Below are 21,684 nucleotides of genomic sequence, written 5' to 3'. Positions count from 1 at the left end.
TATAGTAGATTTTCTTATTCTGTCCTTCATATCTTTTCTATGTTAATTTGCATCTCCTTGTCTCTCTGTGCTGGTTTCTGGATAATATTTTTAAAATCTATCTTTTAATTCACTGATTCCTGTATGTAAACAGGAATCTCTGTCAAAGCTGTTATTAATTCATTAGTTGATTAAACATTTTTTTTTTCAAATTATTTCATTTCTAAAAGTTCTCTGTGGTTTCTTTTTCAGCTCTGCCTGCTCATTTTTGGTAGTCTCTATGGCTTGTCGTATTTATGATTAATTTGTTTTTTAAACATTTCGTACATAGTTATTCTGTGTTCTGTGTTATAATTCTAGTATTTGAAGTCTTTGAGGGCTTGGACCTGTAATTTATTTTTTTCAATGCCTGTCACTCATGGAGATTGTTTTTGGGTTTACTGAATTTTTGACTTGGACCTCTATTTGGTTGAGCTTAACCTGTGGAAAAACCTGGGGAGTCAACACTGAGGATGTTTTTTCCTGAGAAGATTGTATTTACTTCTACTGTGAGCCAAGGTTATTCATCCTGAGACCATTTCCATCCCCTTACAGAGTTCAGCTCATCAGCTCCTCCTTTTTTGCCTCTACCAATGCAGAGTTTTGTTGTTTGACCTCTGGTAATGGCACTTTCTGTGAGTGATTCCAATTCAGAGTTCTAGTTTTAGTCTCAAGGTTTTGGCTGTTGTTGTTGTTGTGGTTGTTGTTTAGCCCTTGGAGGTTTTATGTATTTCCTACTTGCAAATAACATTGGAAAATAACATTATGGAAAATCTTATCTTAGTGGTAGGGCCTCAAATATTTCTTACTTGAGATCTCCAAGTGGTATTTATTAGTAATGGAAATAGTGGTTGTGTATTGGTTTAAAACTTAAGAAAAGCATATTTAGTATGAGGTGATTCTCAAATGCACAGTTAGAGTTCAGTGGAGTGAGTGAGGTGTTGATGTTCTTGGAACAGGAAGGAGCTGGCTACAGGTTGGCCAGCATATGAGACTTGGCTAAAGTCATTTGCTCAGTTTTATCATCTGTAAAATGATCAGGTGGCTTCTCAAGTTCTTTCTGGTGCTAAAAATGTGTACTTCCAAGGTTTCTTCTTACTGCTTTTTATTTCTATTATATTAATTTAAAAAGCGTTATTTAAGATCTGTGCTCAGAGCATTGTGTTAGGAATTTTGGAAGGTAAAGCATTGTAATAGCTGCTGCCTCAGTAAGCTTGCAGTCTAGGAATTGTATTAAAAACTGACAATAAAGAACAGTGATAGAGTCTGTAAGAGGGAACTCTAAAAAGTGGTGCGGCTGTGTGTTCCCTGTGCATGTACCGAGGAAGACAGTTAATTAGTGCCCATCATAGAATGTTCTTCCAGTGTTCTTTTGAAAGAGCTTGAGTCAGTCTTTAAAGATGTTGCTGCTGCTTATAATAATAATAATGACTACTATTTATTCTATTGTTTACTGTGTGCCAAGCACTGTATGAAACTTTTGACATAAATTAACTCTTTTAATCTTTTTTTAAACTTTATTTATTTATTAAAAATATTTATTTGGCTGCGCTGTGTCTTCGTTGCAGCACGCAGAATCTTTGTTGCGGCATGCAGGCTCTTAGTTGCGGCATGTGGGATCTAGTTCCCTGACCAGGGCTTGAACCCAGGCCCCCTGCATTGGGAGTGTGGAGTCGTAATCCCTGGACCACCAGGGAAGTCCCAACTCATTTAATCTTAAACCAAGGAAGTAGCTAATAATATCATTCCCACTGACAGATGAAGAAACTGAAGCATAGAGAGAGGTGAAATATGCCTAAGGTTACATAGCTAGTAAATGGTAAACTGGGATCAGAACCCAGGTAGCTTGGCTTTAGGGTCTAAACTCTAGATATGAATTGAGCACATTTATTAATCAGTTAGCATTGAGAGGCTAATGGAATTTTGATGAAGACCCAAGCCAGATTCTTTCTGTACCAGTGTTATCTCACATATTTTGGAAATATAAACAGGATAGGGTGCATTAAAATTCACTTAAATTTGTTCAGTTGAACAGATGGTTGGTTGACTTATCTTTAGTTGACTCACCCAGAGTTGTTTTCAAAACCACACCCAAGTCTCTTTCAGTAAGTTACAGTACAGTATTGGTTTAGGGGTTGAGTTAGAGTGAGAAACTTCACTTATTAATTTGTGCTCCATGCGTTGATAGAACACGATAGTTTTAATAAACGTTATTTTTAATTAAAATGATGTTTTTTAACTTTTAGTTGGTTAAACTTAATGTTCTTGAAGTTTTTGAAATGAACTTTTGTTAGCATGTTACTTTTACATCCTCATCAGATACTAGATAATTAAAATATTTCCTGTTTATAGGGTACCCACTGTGTGCCAGACATTGTGCTAGATATTTTACACTTATTATTTCTGATTGCCCCAACAACCTTGGAACATGACTTGAGTATATTTTATTACAAATGAGGAAACTGAGGTGGAAAAGGTGATAGGGTAGATGACGAGGCAGTAGTGGGGTGCTGCTGGTGCAGAGTTGGAAGGTTCATCAGTGGGGCCTGGTGGGGGGGTGAAGAAACACACCTCTAGGTTTCCAGGGAGAAGGGATTATTGGCAATGAGATAACTGGAAGACATTCATCAAAATAAATTCCAGATGGATTCAGGAGAAATGTTTAAAATTATAGAGACTGTAGAGAAAAAGCAAAGTAAAATGTTTATCAGAGATAATGCCTAAAACTTCCTTGGAACATTTTATTAGACATGTGCCTAGGAAGCAATGATAACTTTCTCTTTAAAAGCAGAATTCAAAGGAAAAGGTCTGCAGACCTAAATGAAATGTTAAAATATTTGCTAATTGAAAAATAAAATTATAGAAGGTAATAGTCTGGGAATGTCAAATATGATAAAAGGTCAATGTAGGTATACTATTTTTTTCACATTTGTAGGAATAAATACATCAAGATTTCAATAGATAGATAGGTAGAGAAATTAATAGACCCTAAGGGAAATTTCAGATGTAAATAAACATATAAAAAACATTCATTCTTACCTACTAATCAGAGAAATACCAAATAAAGCAGCCACTTCCGATCCATCAAAGAAGGGAAATTTTTCTGATACCTCTGCTTCCTTTTCAGAGTATGTGAGCCAAAAAGGAAGTGAAACTTTATATTTAATCTTAAGCCATTTGGAGGGTTTCTTATACTGTAAACTTTCCTTTCCAATGTTCCACTGTTTCGTTTAGCAACTGCTATTTGAGCTCCCAGTCTAGGCAAGGTCCTGCAACTAGGATTTTCTAAAAGGGTCACATTTTGGGGGATATTTATTTTATTCGTGCTGTTGCAATTATTTGAGAGTGCTTTGCATTTTTATTGGCTTGTTAAGATATGCTGTAGTTTTTCAGAAATGTTCTGAACTGTTGTGTGGAAATCATTTTGAAGTATGTCATGGTTTTGGCACCAGAGAATTGCCTCCCCTAAGTAAATGAAGCATTATTATTCATTTGAGGCTTGGGGTTGAACACTTGACTAGATGGACCATTTCTTTCCTGTATTAACCCCAGAAGGTCAGGCTGCAAGGCCAAGGCGCCAAGATTTTCCTAGACACACAGTGTACCATACTTAGGAAAGAATGAATTATTTGTTCATTTCAAAACGGGATCAAGTTCTGGTTAGACGTGATGGTATTGCTTAGCTAAGTATGCATTCAAGGTAAAAACATTCTCATCTTAGGCTAATGTTGTTAGTTCCTCCTGATGTGTTTAACTAGATTGCAGAGTGGCTTTTTTCTTCCTTATCAAATCTACGTAGAATTTTCTATACTCACATGTGGCTGGTCAACCTGTGCTTCCGACTTGCTCAGCTGGGTCTCTGCAGTCTTTCTGGGCCTCACTCTAGTACCGTTAAGTCTAGAATTCTCCTTTTCTTACTTCCTGCCCTTTGGGAGTTATACTTGCTTGAGTCTCCAAAACCAGTCAGCTAGACACAGATACAGCTTTAGCTTTGTGTACCAACTTTGGGAATTGACGTAATTCTTGGAAACATAATACCCAGTAACTCAAAACACAAAACCCAATTTGATATACAGATTGTTGGTGTGCAGTCTGGAACCTCCTTGTGAGTGGTAGACTGGGATTTGGAGTCTGTTCAGTAGCTGCTTGTACCCCCAGGGTCTCTTCAGTTGTACGTCAGTTGTGATTGAAGGAGGCAAAGTGATGGCCTTTGTTAGTCAGATGCCTCTGGAATCCAAACTTGGATTAGCATTGCCAGTCCAGGATGTGAGACCTGGATGTGTATTTGGTTCTCAGTGTGCATTTACTGAGGGCCTTCTAGGGGTTAGCCTTGTGAAAACAGTACTGACTAAGACAGGTGAGTCTGCTGCCCTCTAGGGGGTTACAGTCTACTAGGGGAGACAGACGGTGAATTTCTGAAGGTAGTACTAATAACTAACACTTAGTGTGTGTAGTTAGTGTGTCAGACACTGGTTCTAAGCATTTCACATGCATTAACTGTTTGAGGGGGTACATTTGTTAGCCTCATTATTTCAGATGTGGAAACTGAGACCAGGGGAGTTAAGACATTTTCCCAAGTTTACAGAGCCAGTAAATGGCTGAGCTGGGATTTGAACTCAAACAGTCTGGCTCCAGAGTCTGTGCTCTGAAAGTAGGGATAAATCCTTGAAGGGAAAGAAAACCCAGGGTGATCTGAGAGAGCTGGGAGTGGGGGCTACTCTAAATAGGGGAGTAAGGGAAACTAGTCTCAAAATTTGGTCTCAAAATTTGGAGGTGAAATTTGACCTGAAACTTGACCAATAAGGAGTAATGCGCTCAAAGTAGCTGGAATAAGTTTGTTCTGGGCAGAGAGAACGGTCTAAAGGTTCTGAGGCAGGAAGGAACTGGGTGTGTTTGCAGACCGAAGGAAGGCTAGTGTATCTGGGACAACAAGGCAGAAAGATGGCTGGGAGCCAAACTGGGAAGGTCCCTGCTGGCTGTGATCAAGATTTCAGATTTTACTCTGGGGACTATGGCAAGTCCTTGATAGGAATTAAGCAGGGGCAGGACCTGATTTGATTACATTTTTATGCAGAATGAGTTATAAGGGTTTGAGTCCAAGCAGGGAGACTAGGCTGGGGGAAGATTAAGAGTTCTGTTTTGGACGTAAGGTATGAGTGGCCCTCCTTGTATCTTTGCTTATTTTCCAAAATATAACTGAAATATCTCAGTGCTTAAAGAAAATGATGATAAACAGATTTAGTTTTGTCTCCCTCTCCCACTCCCAAACAGAAGCCAGTTCTCACTCCTGGCTTGGCTCTAGCTGTCCCTCTGCTGGAGTGCCTGTAGCCCTCACCACCTGTGATGTCACCTCTGGGAGCCTTTCCTTCTTAATGTTGCCACTGACCCCCCACCCCCACCCCGCGTCTTCCCAGTCCCCTTCCATGGCACTGTGTGATTTACTTATGTAGCACGTTTATTGCCTGGCCCCCTCTGCTAGTATGTACATTTCCTGAAGGCAGAAATCTTTGTTTTGTGCATTGAGTCTCCCAAGCATCCAGATTGAAGAACAGTGCCTGGCCTGTGTTAGCTTCATGGTAGGAGCGCAGTAGGCATTTGACGACGTTATCCTTTGGCTTCTACTTCAGTTACATTTGAAAAATTATGTGGGATCTGTCGCTCTGTCTGTGGCCCAAATGCGGGTGGAGCCTTTTAGAGTTTGAATTCTCCCCTCTACCTCAGTAGTGTCATGTTTGTTGAAATGGCGCCATTTTGATTAAGTAAAAACTAATATATGCAATTTGAGGCATGATTTTCCTTTGTCTCAATTTGTTTTTGGCCATTTTTTTTCACATGGTTTAAGACTTTCATAATTTTCCCCTTCAAATACCATTTGGAATTTTTAAAGTCTTCAGAAGTTATTTCGATATTAACATAGGAAATTTCTATGGTGGTAGTGATAATGAGAAATAAATTATATATACTAGAAAATTTTTTTTATAGTAATCTTTTATTTATTTTTATATTTATTTTTGGGTGTGTTGGGTCTTCGTTTCTGTGCGAGGGCTTTCTCTAGTTGCGGCGAGCGGAGGCCACTCTTCATCGCGGTGCGCAGGCCTCTTCACTATCGCGGCCTCTCTTGTTGCGGAGCACAGGCTCCAGACGCGCAGGCTCAGTAGTTGTGGCTCACGGGCCTAGTTGCTCCACGGCATGTGGGATCTTCCCAGACCAGGGCTCGAACCCGTGTCCCCTGCATTAGCAGGCAGATTCTTAACCACTGCGCCACCAAGGAAGCCCCTAGAAAATATTTTTTAATATATTTTTGAAACCAGTTGCAGTTGTGACAGAGATCAGAAAATTTTAATTACTTGTCACCAACAATAAAAATCATGTGAGCAAGAAGCAATTTGGTGTTGTGGAATGTCCATAAGCCTGGCCAGGACACTTTGGCCCTAGCCTTGCCCAGTAATCATAGCCACCCTTTAATGTGTGTCCACTGCCAGACACTCTGCTGAATGCTCTCCAAATGGCATTTCTGATTCTTACGATATCCCTCAAGGTTGCCGTGACAACATCCGTTCATAGGTGAGGAAGCAGTGGTCCAGAGAGAAGTTTAACAACTTCAGAAGTTCAGGATCACAATAGTAAGCACGGCAGTGGACATCAGACTTGGCCTTAGCCTGACTCCAGACACACCAGGCTGCTGCTTTCTGCCCGTGACTCCCTGTGTGCCCAGGGCCGTCTTCTCCCTTCTCCGAACCTCAGTTTTCCTAATTTTACTTTATTTATTTAATTAATTATTTATTTATTTTTTGGCTGCACCACACAGCATGTGGGATCCTAGTTCCCTGACCAAGGACCGAACCCCCCCTGCCCCCTGCATTGGAAGCGCGGAGTCTTACCCACTGGACTGCCAGGGAAGTCCCATCAGTTTTCCTACTTTTCAAACGAAGGGGTTAGATTTAAACTACGATGGAGATGTTTACAGCACTGACTCAGAAGGGCTCTGAGGGTCCTCATGGCTGCTCTGCTGCTGGCAGCTCTTCAGTTCATCACACTTTTATTGAGCACCTCCTGTGCACCAGACAGCAGTGTAAGATGCTTAGACGACGAAGGGCAGAAAACCTGGTCTGCCTCTTGGAATTAGCAGGATGGTGTGTTCCCCTGATAGCTTCAGACTTTGAGACCAGTGTGCTAAGTGCCCTGTTCTTCAGCAGTAAACCTTGCCTGTCATACCCTCACGTGCAAAGGGCAGTGCATCAAATCCCCTTGATTCCTTATAGGGTGAAGTGCTCTGTTGTGCTTAGAGGCCAGGAACTCTGCTGCTTTTCGTAAGATGGAAGTACGTAGCGGCTGCACAGTGAAGCTGGTACTGATTTAAGGAAATATTCAGCCGTAAATGCTTCTGAGACGAACACAATCATTTTGGAGGACTGACTATGAGGGGCTCATTAACCCTATACATTCTTAACTCAACTTGAGAGTTTGGTTAACTTACTACCTCTACCTTAGGGTAAAACAGTCTCTTAGAGCCTACATTTTATCACGTGTAAAATCAGGATAGGGCCACTCTAGTAAAGTACTTAACAGAATATATATTAAACTTTAAACAAACGTTCGATGTCATCATGCTGCTGGAAATACAAGGTACTGTGTACTCTGTTCATTTATACCTTCAAGGATGCTTATGCTTTTATTTATGTTCTTAATGGTGTTTTATTTTTAAATTTTTCTTTTTTTATAAATTTAACTTTTAAAAAGTATATATGAACAGTAAAGACTCTCCTGGCCATCTCTGTCCTCCATTCACCCAGATCCCATTCCTTACAAGTACAAACCACCATTTTAAGTTTCTTGTACATTCTTCCTACATTTCTTTATGCAAATACAAGCAAATATGAGTATTTTTCTTATCCCTCCTTTCCCTACCAAGAGGTACTATAAATACATCGTTCTCTGTATCCTGCTTTTTTTCACTTGATAGTATGTCCTTATTTTTGTGAAAATGAGACCATCTAAGAATTTGTGTGCTCATAATTATTTCGTAGCATAAAGGGTTTTCAGTCTCCATCAACTGACCTGATTACTTTTCAGAGAAATTTACCTTTGGCAGATTTTTACTTAGACTAATTGTTGTGATTTCATTTCATTTTATTATTTATTTATTTATTTTTGGCTGCATTGGGTCTTCGTTGCTGCGTGCGGACTTTTCTCTAGTTGTGGCGAGCAGGGGCTACTCTTCGTTGTGGCGCGCGGGCTTCTCATTGCGGTGGCTTCTCTTGCTGCGGCTCACAGGCTCTAGAGCGCAGGCTCAGTAGTTGTGGTGCACAGGCTTAGTTGCTCCGCAGCATGTGGAATCTTCCTGGACCAGGGCTCGAACCTGTGTCCCCTGCATTGGCAGGCAGATTCTCAACCACTGCGCCACCAGGGAAGCCCGGCAGGCAGATTCTTAACCACTGCGCCACCAGGGAAGTCTGTTTTTGTGGTGTTTTAATCTTCCTTACTTACAGCCCTGCCAAGCTTTCCCCCCTTCCTCCTTCCCAGAAAAATAAGCAAAAATCCAACTCAAACCCTTACATAGTAAGCAACCTCATGGAATGAAATTCAGGAAAAGTTTTGTTTCAATAAAACCGTAAATTTTGAAAGTCTTCATTACTTCAGCAAAAATATAGTTAAAAAAATAAAAATAGTAAAGTAATTGAAGGACAGTAACAGTATCATGAAGGATCTAAAATAGAGAAAGTGGTTGATGCTGTCAGAGGATAAAGTTGAATTCTACTTTTTTTCTACATGTAGTTGTTCTGGGCATGGGTAACTCAATATGTGCATCAGTATAGTAACTACAGTGGAGACCCTCCTGTGGTGTGGTGGTTATTTGTTAAATTGTGAGACACCATACATAAAATTACTTCTCCCAGATTCCTCTCCTGAAATCTGAATTGTAGTTTCCTTTGTGGAATTTCTTCTTGAAAGCACTTAAGAGTATACTGATTAATATTTGCTCACATGCTATCTGAAAGTAGTGGATGTTACTTCAAATACATTTTTTTTGGATGAAAGCAGAATTTTGTGAAATTAGTAATGGAGAATGATTGTGTATTCCTTTCCACCATTCACCCACTTACCCGATGTTTATTGAGGCCTGTTAATGTGCTATTTAGTGGGGAGATGGTGCTGAGTTAGACAGTAGACCCCGGTGTGCTACCTGCTCTCGGCCAGTATCCACATTTTGACTTCCTGTGTGGCAGTTGATGGATAAGCGTGGCGTTTGGAATGGGCGGTCTTGGGTTCAGGTCCTGATTCGGCCTTTTATTTATCTTGCGGCCTCAGGAACTTGAAACTCAGTCAGCTCTTCCTCCGCAGGTTGGGAACTTGCAGGGCTGTTTGAGTGAACGAGTCTGTGTGGAAGCGTGTACTCTACAGTGGCCTGTGGCACTGTCCTCATAAAATTCACGCGTTGGTCACTCTTCTGATCCCTTGCATTTTCTAGTTGCATTCTCCTCAACTGGATTTGGGGAATATTTGGTTTGGGGTTTGTGAGTCATAGAGATGATGACTATGCCTCTATCCTATTTTATCATTTTTTCCCTAAGGTGCTTTCAGATACATTGTCTCATTTAATCATTAGGTTAGGGAGATGTTGTTACTTCATAGATGAGGACTTCGTAAGTGATGACATTATACAGTGGAACAAGTGGGACTGACCACTGATACCTAGCCCAAGGGCCTGCCCACTGCCCAGTACTGACCCTTGGACTGGAGAATCCTCTCATCAGCACAGGAAGACCATTTGGTGAGAAGCAATTAAGAGTGCAGTCTCTAAACCATAGTCTTTTTTTTTTTTTTTTTATAATTTTTATTGGAGTGTAGTTGCTTTACAATGTTGTGTTAGTTTCTGCTGTACAGCAAAGTGAATCAGCTATATGTATACATATATCCCCTCTTTTTTGGATTTCCTTCCCATTTAGGTCACCACAGAGCATTGAGTAGAGTTCCCTGTGTCTAAACCATAGTCTTAATTTCAGATTCTTGCTTCTCCACTATGGCTGTGTAACCTTAAGCAAGTAACTGGAATCTCTGTAATAATACACCAGAAGATTGATTAAGTGCTATAGTAAAAGAAAAACAACAGCTGTTATATAACTATATAAAAACGTAATAAAATGTGGAAGATTTAGGCTGGGAATCTGTTAACAAATCATTCATCCTAAAGGAGAGAGGAAGCAAGAGGACCCACCCGTATAATTCCTCAATGAGAGGAGCATAGAGCAGGCGACAAGGCTAGGAAGCACTGCTTTGATTCAATTTTACCTTTTTTTTTTTCTTTCTTTCCTTTCTAATTTGAGCTTCCTGGACATAGGATGGTGAGAGGTAGTGTGTGGCAGAGTTAAGAGCAGGTGCTCTGGAGCTGGGCAGCCTGGGTTCAGATCCTAGCAACCCCACTGCAGGCTCTTAACTGCTTTGTGCCTCAGTTTCCTTATCCTTCAGAAAAATGAGTTAATACATGTAAAAGATGAGCTTTAGATCAGTAATTATCACTTAGTAAGCAGTGCTTATCTTAAAGGGAACTTTTGAGCAGTTTCATCTGCAAGAGAACATCTGGAGACACAGGAATAGAAATGATCCGATCAGAGTAATTAAAGGCTTTTACTGAGCTGTGAGTCCTGAGCAGGGCACACTCAGCCCGAAGCTGTGAAGAGGAATCTTAAACGTAAGGTAGGTGTTTGTCCTTTAGGGGAGGTGGAGAACTAGGCTAGTAATGTTGGCAGTGAGGCTTGTAACTCATTGTGGTTGTATTCTGTTTTATTTGGGAGACGGCTCAGTGTTGGGCTCCTTTGTCAGGAGATTTAGAGACTCCCCTTTCATTGACTGGCTGGGCACCCCTTCCACAATTGAAGGTTTCTGAGACTTTGTAATGGATTCGGCGGGGGCTTCCTTGTCTCTTCCACTTTCCTGCCTGAGGCGCTGGACGGGGTGCGGGCTGTCGCTGCAGCACTGTTCCCAGCCCTCTGCCTAGGCTTGGCCGTCACTGTTAGCTCTGCCAGGCTTGCAGAGAATCTTGTCACTCTTCCCAGCAAAGTCGTCACTCTATTTTTTAAGCTTTTTTCTGGCTTTATTGAGGTATAATTGAAAAATATAATTGTAATATGTTTAAAGGGCACAACGTGATGATTTGATATGTGTATACATTGTGAAATGATTCCCACAGTCCAGTTATTTAACATATCCATCACCTCCCCTAGCTGCACTTTTTTTTTTGGTGAGACCACCTTCTGTTTAATTAAGTGTGGCCTGATGGTGCCGTTTCATTCTGGGTGCAAACCTTGTGGAGCCCTCCCAGAGATGTTCATTCACCAGGTGACTGCCACCTGCCCCAAGCCAACCTGGAAGCACCTGCTTAGCTCTAAAAGCATCACTTCTGTGAAGCTTTCCATCAGTGTCCTGGGGCAGCCCGCTCCATCAGTGTCCCAGGGCTGCCATGACAAAGTACCACAGACTGGGCGGCTTGAACAGCAGAAGTTTATCGTCTCAGTTCTGGAGACCAGAAGTGCAAGATCAGGGTGTCAGCAGGGCCGGTTCCTTCTGAGGCTGTGAGGGAGCCTCTGTTCCAGGCCGCTCCCCTGGCTGCTGGTTTGCTGGCAATCTTTGGTGTTCCTTGGCTTGTAGATGCTTCACCTCAGCTCATCTCTACCTTCACCTTCACATGGCCTCTCCCTGTAGTCTTGTCTGCGTCCAAATGCCCCGTTTGTATGAGGACACCAGTCATATTGGATTAGGGGCCCACCCTGCTCCAGTATGACATCATCTTAACTAATTACATCTGCAGTGACCCTATTTCCAGATAAGGTCACATCCTGAGGTGCTGGGAGTTAAGGCTTTGATATGAATTTGGGGGCGTACAGTTCAACCCATAATACCCTCTCTCTGCTTTTTCTACCTCCCCCTGGACACTTTTGGCCTGCTGATATGTAAGTAGATTTCTCTCATGGCACCAAGAGGATTTGATTACATTTATTTGTCTGTGGCCTCCTACTCATTTTGTAACTTTTTATCTCTGCTGCCTTGTACATGATGTGGAAAGTGGCTCTGGTGGAGATATATTAAGTACCTGGAGTTATAGAAATAGAGGAAGATACTGCAGAGGTCACCTCTTACCTTGTTTTCCTGTTGACGGTACCAAAGGCTGTCTGGAGTTGGCTGTGAGGTGGCCAGGGACACCAGCAGAGGCTGCCACTTTTATTACCGTGTGAGCATGTTTGATACCTCCTGGTTTATTTTCCATGGCGTGATAGCTCATTATCACCTGGCAGTCTTTATGCTCTCTGAGATTGTTTGAAGAACATTTAGAAATGGAGAAGACCCTCTAGGTCTTCAGCATTCGCCTGACCCAGAGAATTTTGTTAACGGCCACCTTCTTGTTTCAGCCTTTGGTTTGAGTGTTCTGTTTTTAGGGATTCAAAAGTAAATCATGTGAATGGTTGGAATAGTTAACAGAATGTCTGTGCCAGAATGGAGATGCCAAGAAATAATTGAATCTGCTCCCAAAGCTTTAGAATTAGCTCATTAGATGTGTTAGAGAAACAAAAATTTGTCTGGTTTCTGATCTGAGGTTTAGTTACATGTTAGTGAGGGTGCATTGTCCTGGGACTGGAATACCTTTGCTAAGAAAGAATATTCCAGGGCACGCTTTTTGTTATTTCCAGAATAAATAACATTCCAGGCAGAGTGGTATTTTCTGTGGTGTTAGTAGAAAGGGGAGGTTAATCTTAAAATATCCTTTCATCCCAATATCAGTCATATCTGTCTGAAAGAACATGCTGAAATTTGTTCATCTGAAGGCAGACAGAGACCAGCTTTTGAAAGGTCTGGAGGCACTTTATTCTGTGAGCAAGGAAAATTATGGAGCATTTCAGACACATACGAAATAGAATAGTATAATGAACCCTGCTTTATCCTTCATCCAGCTTCAGCAGTTATTAACTCATGGCCAGTCTTGTTTATTTTGTGTAACCCTTACTCTCCCTCGACCCCATATAAGTTTTAGGCAAATTCCAGATGTCATATTATTTCATCCATAAATATTTCTGTATGTATCTAATATAACCATAATAATATCACACCTAAAATTTTTAACAGTAATTCCTTAATGCCATCCAAGTCCAGTTAGTGTTCAAATTTCTAATTGTCTCGAATGTCATTTTTAGATTTTTATTTTACAGTTTACTTGAATCAGGATCTGGCAGAGATCCTCCTATTACCTGTCGGGTTTTAAGCAGGGGAATGAATGACATGATCTGACTTATATTTTGAAACTCTCTCTGGCCTCGCTGTGAAAAATAGATCGGTGTGGGGGTTGCTAGGAGACTGGAAGTGGAGAAACTAATCAGGAGGCTACTGTGTGTCCAGGAGGTGAGTGGTAATTATCTAGATTAGAGTGATGTGGTGGAGGTGGAGAAAAGTGGGTGAATGCGAGATGTCACCTGGGCAGGCCAAGCTTGTTTGTCATGGCTCAGCCAGACTTTTGGGTTCTGCTGGGTGTGTATGTTTGTTTATTTGAAAGTATTATTCCCAGAGATTTCATTGATTTCAGTATCAACATTTTAAGTTTAGTGAAATCTTAAAATTTTTATACAGGTTAAATTATAGCAACTTTATGGAATATTGAGATAGAGGAACATTAATCCCTACTTCTCTTGAATCAATTTGTTCAACTTTAATACAGCTTATTTGCCATTATATCATCTTGTCTATATGTGACTACAGTGATAATATTGATAACTTTATATAATAGAATAGGAAATATATAGTTTTTCACTTAACCATGTTATAGTCTCGTGTATTATGCTAAAGAATATTCATAGTTTCATAATACTGTATTGAGCAGATTATGCTATAGCCATTCATGTATTGTTGGACGTTGATCTTACTTTTTAAATTATTTTATTTTAAAATTATTCTAAATAATGTTGCAGGAAGTTTTTTTTTGCATCTGTATTTTTTCCATTTCTTCTTTAAAAATCTGGATTAAGTAATGACTTCTTTGTAGAGATCTTCCTAGAAAAATTTGCTGTCTTAACACACACTTAAAAATGACATCAATGAAACCTGAAGCCGTAATTGACAAAAACCAAGTACAGGCTTTTGTTTTTTAAAGAGTGTCTCTCTCTCTCTCTCTTTATTGATTTGGTTGCTCTGGGTCTTTTAGTTGCGGCAGGCAGGTTCCTTAGTTGTGGCACACGGGCTCCTTAGTTGTGGCATGCAAACTCTTAGTTGTGGCATGCATGTGGGATCTAGTTCCCTGGGCAGGGATCGAACCTGGGCCCCCTGCATTGGGAGGGCAGAGTCCTAGCTGCTGTGCCACCAAGGAAGTCCCCAAGTACAGGTTTTGTACTTTAAAAGTTGGAATTATGTTTATTCTTGGTTATTGGGCTCAGAATATGTATACTTTAAGTTTATAGACTTCCTTATTGAAGGAAGACCACATGCATATCTGGTCTTCAGTCTTTATCTTCTCCCATTCATATGGCAATTTGTAATAAAATGAGAGCAATTTCTGCCTTATCATCAGCATGTTGGTTTTACAAAGATTCTTTTCTTTCAGTCAGCTCTGGGAACCAGGAAGCAGCTATAGTTGCCTCTAAAATGTTCCCCTGTGTCCTTATTTACTGATGAAAATGGCTTAAAATTAGGACTCATTTGATAATAGAGAACTCATAATACTGTATATCCTTTTGTCTTTTTTTTTTTTTTTTTTAATTTTTGGCCGCACCACATGGCATGCAGGTCCCCAGCCAGGGATTGAACCTGAGCCCCCTGCAGTGGAAGAGTGGAGTCTTAACCACTGGACCGTCAGGGAGTCCCTTTTTTGTTTTTTTTGAAATGCTGAAGTGGAACATTTTTATCATTGGCTCAGAATGGTCAGGTTCATTTATATCTAATGAAGAAATGTCAGACAGCCATTAATAATGTTTTGTTCTTTGGGTCCTTCTTTTAGAACAAACTAGGTTAAAGTAAACAGATGACACTAAACATTTTAAAGGATATGTTCAGAGAAGGGTAAGTTTTAAAGACTACATTTAGGTCATTGGTTCACTTATTCTGTTTTATTGCCTTTTAGTCACTGATTGTTTTCATACTTTGTCTTTAAGCTTTGTCTTTAAGTCCTTGAAATAGTGTCACTTCAAGTATGCTCTTACTTCTATCGTATCTGTAGATTTCAGAAAAGCAATATCCAAATCGATCTTTTTCTTTAAAAAAATGTTCAACTGATTCTTTGGCTGTTGGTACCACAAAATATATATTTTTAATAAACTATTCTTTAAAGCCTTACTATTCAAATTGCTGTTTGAGTCCAGTGGCATTGGTATCACTTGGGAGCTCGTGAGACATGCAGGATCTCAGGCCCCATCTCAGACCTACTGGATATGAATTTGTATCTTAACATGATTCTTAGGCGATTCATATGCACACTAAAAAGCTAATAATGCCAGCCCCAGATTCCTGGTTGGATCCTCCTGTTCAAGGCATCTATGCCCTCAATTCCATCCCTTCCCATCCCTTTGGGAACATTGTTTCCTCTCACTGTCACCATCATCATCATTTACAACATAGCTTAGAGGTTAAGAACAGGAGTTCTGCATCCAGGAGGGCTGCATTAGAACCCCAGCCATGTTAACTTCCTAGCTGGGTGACCTAAGTTCCCTTATCTGTAAAGTGAGGAAAACAATAGTATATTGACAAACAGGGGAGGTGAGAGGATCAAATACAGGTAAAGAACAATGTCTAGCATACAATTCTGGCTGCTTTCATTCTCCTTCCCGTTATTACAAACATTATTTTAGATATCTGTTGCAGCATAACAAACCATCCCAGGACTTTGCAGCTTAAAATAATTATTTTATTATTCATATTTCATGATTTTGTGGGTCAGGAATCTAGGCAAGGCTCAACTGGGCAGTTCTGTTCTATGTGGCATCTACTGAGGTCGCTTGATGACTTTCAAGTTTTTTAATTGTTATTTTAATTAAGTTGTGTATTCTGGATGTAAATCTTTTCTCAGATATATGATTTGTAAAATTTTTTCCATTTTATGTGTTGTCTTTTCACTCTTTTATGTATCCTTTGAAGCACAAATGTTTTTAATTTTTAGGAAGTCCAGTTTATCTTTTTTCTTTTGTTGCTATCCTTTTGGTGTCATATAAGACTTTGCCTAAACCAGGGCCTCTTAGGTTCACTCCTTTACTTTCTTGTAAGTATTCTATAGTTTTTGCTGTTACATTTAGGTCTGTGTTCCGTTTGGACTGAATTTTTGTACACAGTGTAAGAAGGAGCACCATTTACTTTTTTAGTTGCTAATTTAATCACCTCTTTTAAATCCCTACGTTGCTTATCCTCTGTGGCTTGAGGAACTGTTGTTCACTCACTCGCCATTAAAACTCTCTGCCTGTGGGTTCTGAGACTGTTTCTCATCTTGTGTCTTTATCCTTTCCTTCTTGTTCTTAATTTATTCAAGATTTTGTAGTTACATACCAGCTGTATGGCAAAAACGGTTCTGGGCGCTGGTCCTGCTCCCTCTTCTCAACTTACATGCTTCTGCTGGCCAGTTTCCTCTCCTCTCCTGGCCCCATCTCTGTGCTGATGACTTCCAGATCAGCACCACTGCCTTCCTCAGTGAGTCTGTCTCCACTTCTGGACTGTGAGTCCAGCTTCCTCAAAGTGAGGACTGCATCTGATTAATTTTGTGCCCAGCACAGTGACTGCACGTAAAAGATGCTCAGTAAACACTGCATATATATATTGTTAAAGCTGTCATTCAGTGGGTTACAAAAGCAGAATGAACTATTTGTATGATTAGTAAAGGTGCTATTTAGAGATTTATAGTTAAAAGGTGAATATAATTTAGTGTGTTCAAACAGCATTTCAAATAAAAGATTGGGATTAAGAAGAGTGTAAAGTGGGACTTCCCTGGTGGTCCAGTGGTTAAGACTTCGAGGTCCCCATGCAGGGGGCCTGGGTTCAGTCCCTGGTCAGGGAACTAGATCCTGCATGCCGCAACTAAAAGATTCCCCCATGCTGCAACTAAAGATCCCGCACGCCGCAACAAAGATGCCGCATGTTGCAACCAAGACCTGGCGCAGCCAAATAAATAAATAAGTGTTTTTTTTAAAAAAAGACTGTAAAGTAAGTAGCCATATTAGCAGACGTTTAAATTTGAGCCATTTGGGCATCTTTTCAGGTTATTCACAAACTCAAGGACATGCTGACATTTTCAGAGCCTACTATTATTGTTCTTTGAACCAAGAAGGTGATGTTGATGAAGAGCATTTCCCATTTGCATGAATACAGATGTGTGAGCGGCTTCTCTCCTTTGACCTGTGTGGCGAATCCTTTGCAGAGTTGCCACCAGTCCTTTCTGGGGACAATATCATGAATCAAATTTCTCCAGAAATGAACTGTGCTGCTTTTAGAAGATCCTGTCTGTTTGGGACAATATGATGACTTTAAACTATCTTGTGGTCAAAATTTTCACATCTAATTATATTTTTTCAGTTTGTCAGAGGATATACTAGCTTTGTTAGATTGTTTTCCTGTTGTCTGCTGAAGAACAGTGGCAAGGACAAAAACTGCCCTTGGTTGGTGGAAGGGTGGGCTATGGCTGATCAGCCACGTGCCTCAGAAGCCACAAAGAAGCATCACACGTCATGGCTCTGACTGGTCAGTCAGTCAGGGCATCCTCATGCTGGAGATTGTATTTATCAGGCTGATGTTCTCATTATGAAATGCTACTGGACATTGATTCAAAAACAATACTGTCTTTTGTTTTGATTCTGTAGGAACCTGGAAAGATTGCGCAATGAATGGTGATACTCGGGCTGCAGTGGTGACCTCACCACCCCCGACCACAGCCCCTCACAAAGAGAGGTATTTCGACAGAGTGGATGAGAACAATCCAGAATACTTGCGAGAGAGGAACATGGCCCCAGACCTTCGCCAGGACTTCAACATGATGGAGCAAAAGAAGAGGGTGTCCATGATTCTGCAGAGTCCCGTAAGAGAAGCTTTGTCTCTGGCCAAGTGCCCTCTCCCTTCTCCCACTACGTCAGCTCTTGTGCTCTGTTGTACGAGTCATAGTCCGTTTACCTTAACACAGGAAATCAGTGCCTTGTGTATATATGTGTGTGGCTGTTAAAGAGTTCAGTTTAGTTCCAGTTATCAGACACACAAATGAAAACTCTTCAGTATCATAAAGGATAGGAGGTGTTCATTTCTCCTTTTCACTCTCTCACTGCTTTGCCAGAGAGTCTTTATATGTTGCGACCATTTAAAAGTTACTCTTTCCTCCAAAACACCTAGCTTGGTGCTGGGCACTTGGTAGGTCTCAGCAACACCCGATTGTTGATTGATTTTACCTTTAGTTGTGGTCGGCATTTGAACCACAATCACGCCCAGCTGTGTTCCGTTTGCATCTTTAGGTAAAAGTAGTGCTGTTTTCATGTTGATGCTGCTGCCTTTGTGCGTGCTTCATTCTTTTTATCCTTTTAATCTGTTCTTGCTTTATCTCCTGAGTGTTTTGGGGTGTCACGTGGCAGATAATTCAGTTGAGTTACTCTTTTAAATGTTGATCATCGCTGTCCGCAAGGAACTGGGTACTTAGCATACAAAGCTTATTTGTTTAGTTGTTATTATTGTTCATATACTATTCCTCATAATATAACTTACAGTAAAGTACACAAGTCTTAAGTACACAGCTTGATGAACTTTGACACATGTATAACACCGGTGTAAGCGCCCAGATCAAGTCTCAGACTTTACGTTCTAGTCGAAGGAGATAACCAAGGAGCAACAAATAGAAGCACAGTGCAGGAAGTAGCTGGACGATGAGATCGAGTGTGACTGGGTAGAACAGCCCTCTCTGAGTGAGGAGGATTTGACCTGAACTCTGAACGACAGGAAGGAGCCGGCCGTGCAGCGATGGGGGAGAAGCAGACATGAAATTCCTAGGACAGGAACGAGCTTGAAGAGTCCAAGGGCAGCCAGCGTGGTCTGGGCATAGGAAGTGGGAGTGCGGGGTGCGGTGAGGTTGGAGAGGGAGGAGGGGGCAGTTGCTGTGTCAGAGGCCGTGTCAGCCCAGCTCAGGGTACGGTGCAGACGGGAACGGCACGCTGCAGTCTTTGAGTAGCTCATTCTGGGTTAGTATACAGAGAGCACCATAGAGGGCAAGAGAGTAAGCTGACTTCCAGGCAAGAGGTAGTGGTAGCTTGGGCCAGAGTGGTGGTGGTAGAGGCGGAGAGAGGTAAACTCATTTGTGTTCTGTTTTGAAGGTGGAATAAATAGGACTTGCTGATGGATGGGGGGGGGGGGGGAAGAGGTGAGAGAGAAAAAAAAAAGAATCAGGATAACATCTAGACTTGGCTTGAGCAGTTTTCCTGTGTAAAAGTAATAAGAAACCAAGTGAAAGTCACTAAGGATAGAGTGAAGAAGCTAAGCTTCCAGTACCGAGTACGTGCCAGGCACTGTGCTGGGGGCACTGGGGATGCCACGTCCCTACCCACAGGGGTCAAGAACAGAGTCAGCATCAAAATGTTACTGACCCACATGCACCGTGGGGTCTGGGAACAGAGAAAGGACCCTAGAGGGAAGACTGGTAAGGCCTGGGCTTTACTGAGTAGAATGTACCCAGTGTTGGTTTTTTGGTTTTAGGAGCGTGGATCGTTCAACTGCAGTAAGGAGTGGGAAGGCCCACCCTGTGTGTACAGATGCTGACAGTTGGGAGATGTGAGAGGGAACCTGTGGAAGTTTCCTTCAGACTGATTCTCTGTTCTCAGTGGAATAACCAGTGGAGGCATCTGCTTAGAATGGGCACAGGGAGTGGTGTAGAGAAGGCGTGAAGAGTAGGCGAGGGAATGGGCAAGAAAAGTCGAGAATGATCCCTGGGTTAATGTCAAGGGTGCACTCAGGTCAGTGGTCATGGATTTACAGTGAGACAGTGCGGTACGGTCTTCGTTTTTGTCCCCCAGCCACTTTCAGCAGCGTGAATAGAGAGGGTGTGAAGAGTTGAACTTAACCTGGGGTTGGGATTTTGCCACATGAAATGGTAGAGAGTTGTAAGCAAGGGAATGGCTATAGTTTTAAACCAAGGGCCTAAGCTGAGTGAGAGAGGTCAGGACACGGGGAAGGTGTGGGATGGTGATAAGGTCTTAGGATCAAGACGGGGTTGAAGAGAGGGTGAGCTGGACACTAGGAGAAGGTGTTTGGAGAGCACGTGCTTGGCTCTGAGACTGAAGAGGGGCCCAGTTACTAGAAGTGAGCAGGTCTCTAGGGCATGACCATGGAAATAGGAGGCCGGGGTGAATTGGATGACACGGTCGTCGGAGGAGAGGCGATCAGGGAGCTGAGAGGGGAAGGTGTGGATGTTTAACCATCCGGAGTTAGGACCAAGCAAACAGGCAAGGTCATTGGCTGGTGACTGCTGTTGAGGAAAGAGTCTGGGGTCCAGATGGGTGGCTCCAGGCCTCACTCACTGGTCGTTGCTAAGCGCAGCTCCATACTGTACATATAGGTCATCTGGAATGCTGTTGATACAGAGGGTCCTTTGTACAGTGGATTTTTTCTTTTTGTGTTTTCCTTACTAAGTTTTAAGTTCCTGATGGCAAAGCCGTTTTCTTCCTATGTGTCCTCAGTGCCTAGAACAGTGTCAGGTGTTGCAGGGTGACTCAGGGTATTTAATCAGTCCCCTACTGTTTAAAATGTAGACTGTTACCTGTTTTCCCTTTTATTGGTAATGCTGGAATGAGCATCCTTATGAATAAGTCTTTGAGCACATCTGTGATTAGTTCCTTAGAAAAGATTCCTAGGAATAGGATGCCTGTTCAAATTTTTAAGCTTTTATCTTGTTAAATTACTGTCCAGAAAGAGTGTACTTATTTGTGCTCCAGGTAGTGATATATGAGAATATCCATTTGCCTTTCCAGCACTGGATGAAAACAAACAGAAAATTGGTCTATGCGATAGTTACCCCTGCCTTCCCAAGGAACAGAAAAGAAGCGGTATCTCACTGTTTTAATTTGCCTTTTATTAGGCTTTCTGTGAAGAATTGGAATCAATGATACAGGAACAATTTAAGAAGGGGAAGAATCCCACAGGCCTATTGGCATTACAGCAGATTGCAGATTTCATGACCACGAACGTACCGAATGTCTACCCGGCAGCTCCGCAAGGAGGGATGGCTGCCTTAAACATGAGTGAGTAGTTCCTGACTTGGTATACATTCTCCGTCATTTTCCGGGTAAAATTTCCTAACATTTTCCAATGTGAAATAGATGAGCGCACACTATGTAATACGTAGAATTGAGTTTTTTTTAAAAATTGAGTTTTAGTTATAGTACAAGATAGGCCTAAAAATGTCTTGACTATAGAGGGCTCCTTTTTTATGAGCCAGTGAGACTGTTATTTCTCAGGCAGGTAACTTTTTATGTGGCTTCTCAGACCCTTTATGAATTTTAAAAAAACTAATCAGAAATAATGCTTGGGGAGTAGCACATTGATTTTGCCTGAACTTATTTCAGTCAAGCCAACATTTCTTTTTTTTTTTTTATAAATTTATTTATTTCATTTTATTTTTTAAGTTTTTGGCTGTGTTGGGTCTTCGTTGCTGTACGCGGGCTTTCTCTAGTTGTGGCGAGCGGG

At 41.4% G+C, this 21,684-nt stretch overlaps 1 protein-coding gene across 8 annotated transcripts in view; it reads left to right on the top strand.

Annotated features, from left to right (window-relative positions):
- Positions 1 to 21,684, top strand: part of ADD1 (adducin 1) — a 74,563-nt gene that overhangs the window by 15,740 nt on the left and 37,139 nt on the right. For all 8 annotated transcript variants that reach the window (XM_068543525.1, XM_068543530.1, XM_068543523.1 and 5 more), the window contains exons 2-3: positions 17,832 to 18,046; positions 21,077 to 21,239. In XM_068543525.1, coding sequence (XP_068399626.1) covers positions 17,852 to 18,046; positions 21,077 to 21,239 — 358 coding nt within the window. In that variant the 5' untranslated portion in view covers positions 17,832 to 17,851. The remainder of the gene's footprint in view (positions 1 to 17,831; positions 18,047 to 21,076; positions 21,240 to 21,684) is intronic.

Source organism: Eschrichtius robustus, chromosome 4 (genome assembly GCF_028021215.1).
Source record: "Eschrichtius robustus isolate mEscRob2 chromosome 4, mEscRob2.pri, whole genome shotgun sequence".
Lineage (NCBI taxonomy): Eukaryota > Metazoa > Chordata > Mammalia > Artiodactyla > Eschrichtiidae > Eschrichtius > Eschrichtius robustus.
The sequence above is the reverse complement of the archived record's forward strand: the minus strand, read 5'-3'. Positions and strand labels throughout refer to the sequence as shown.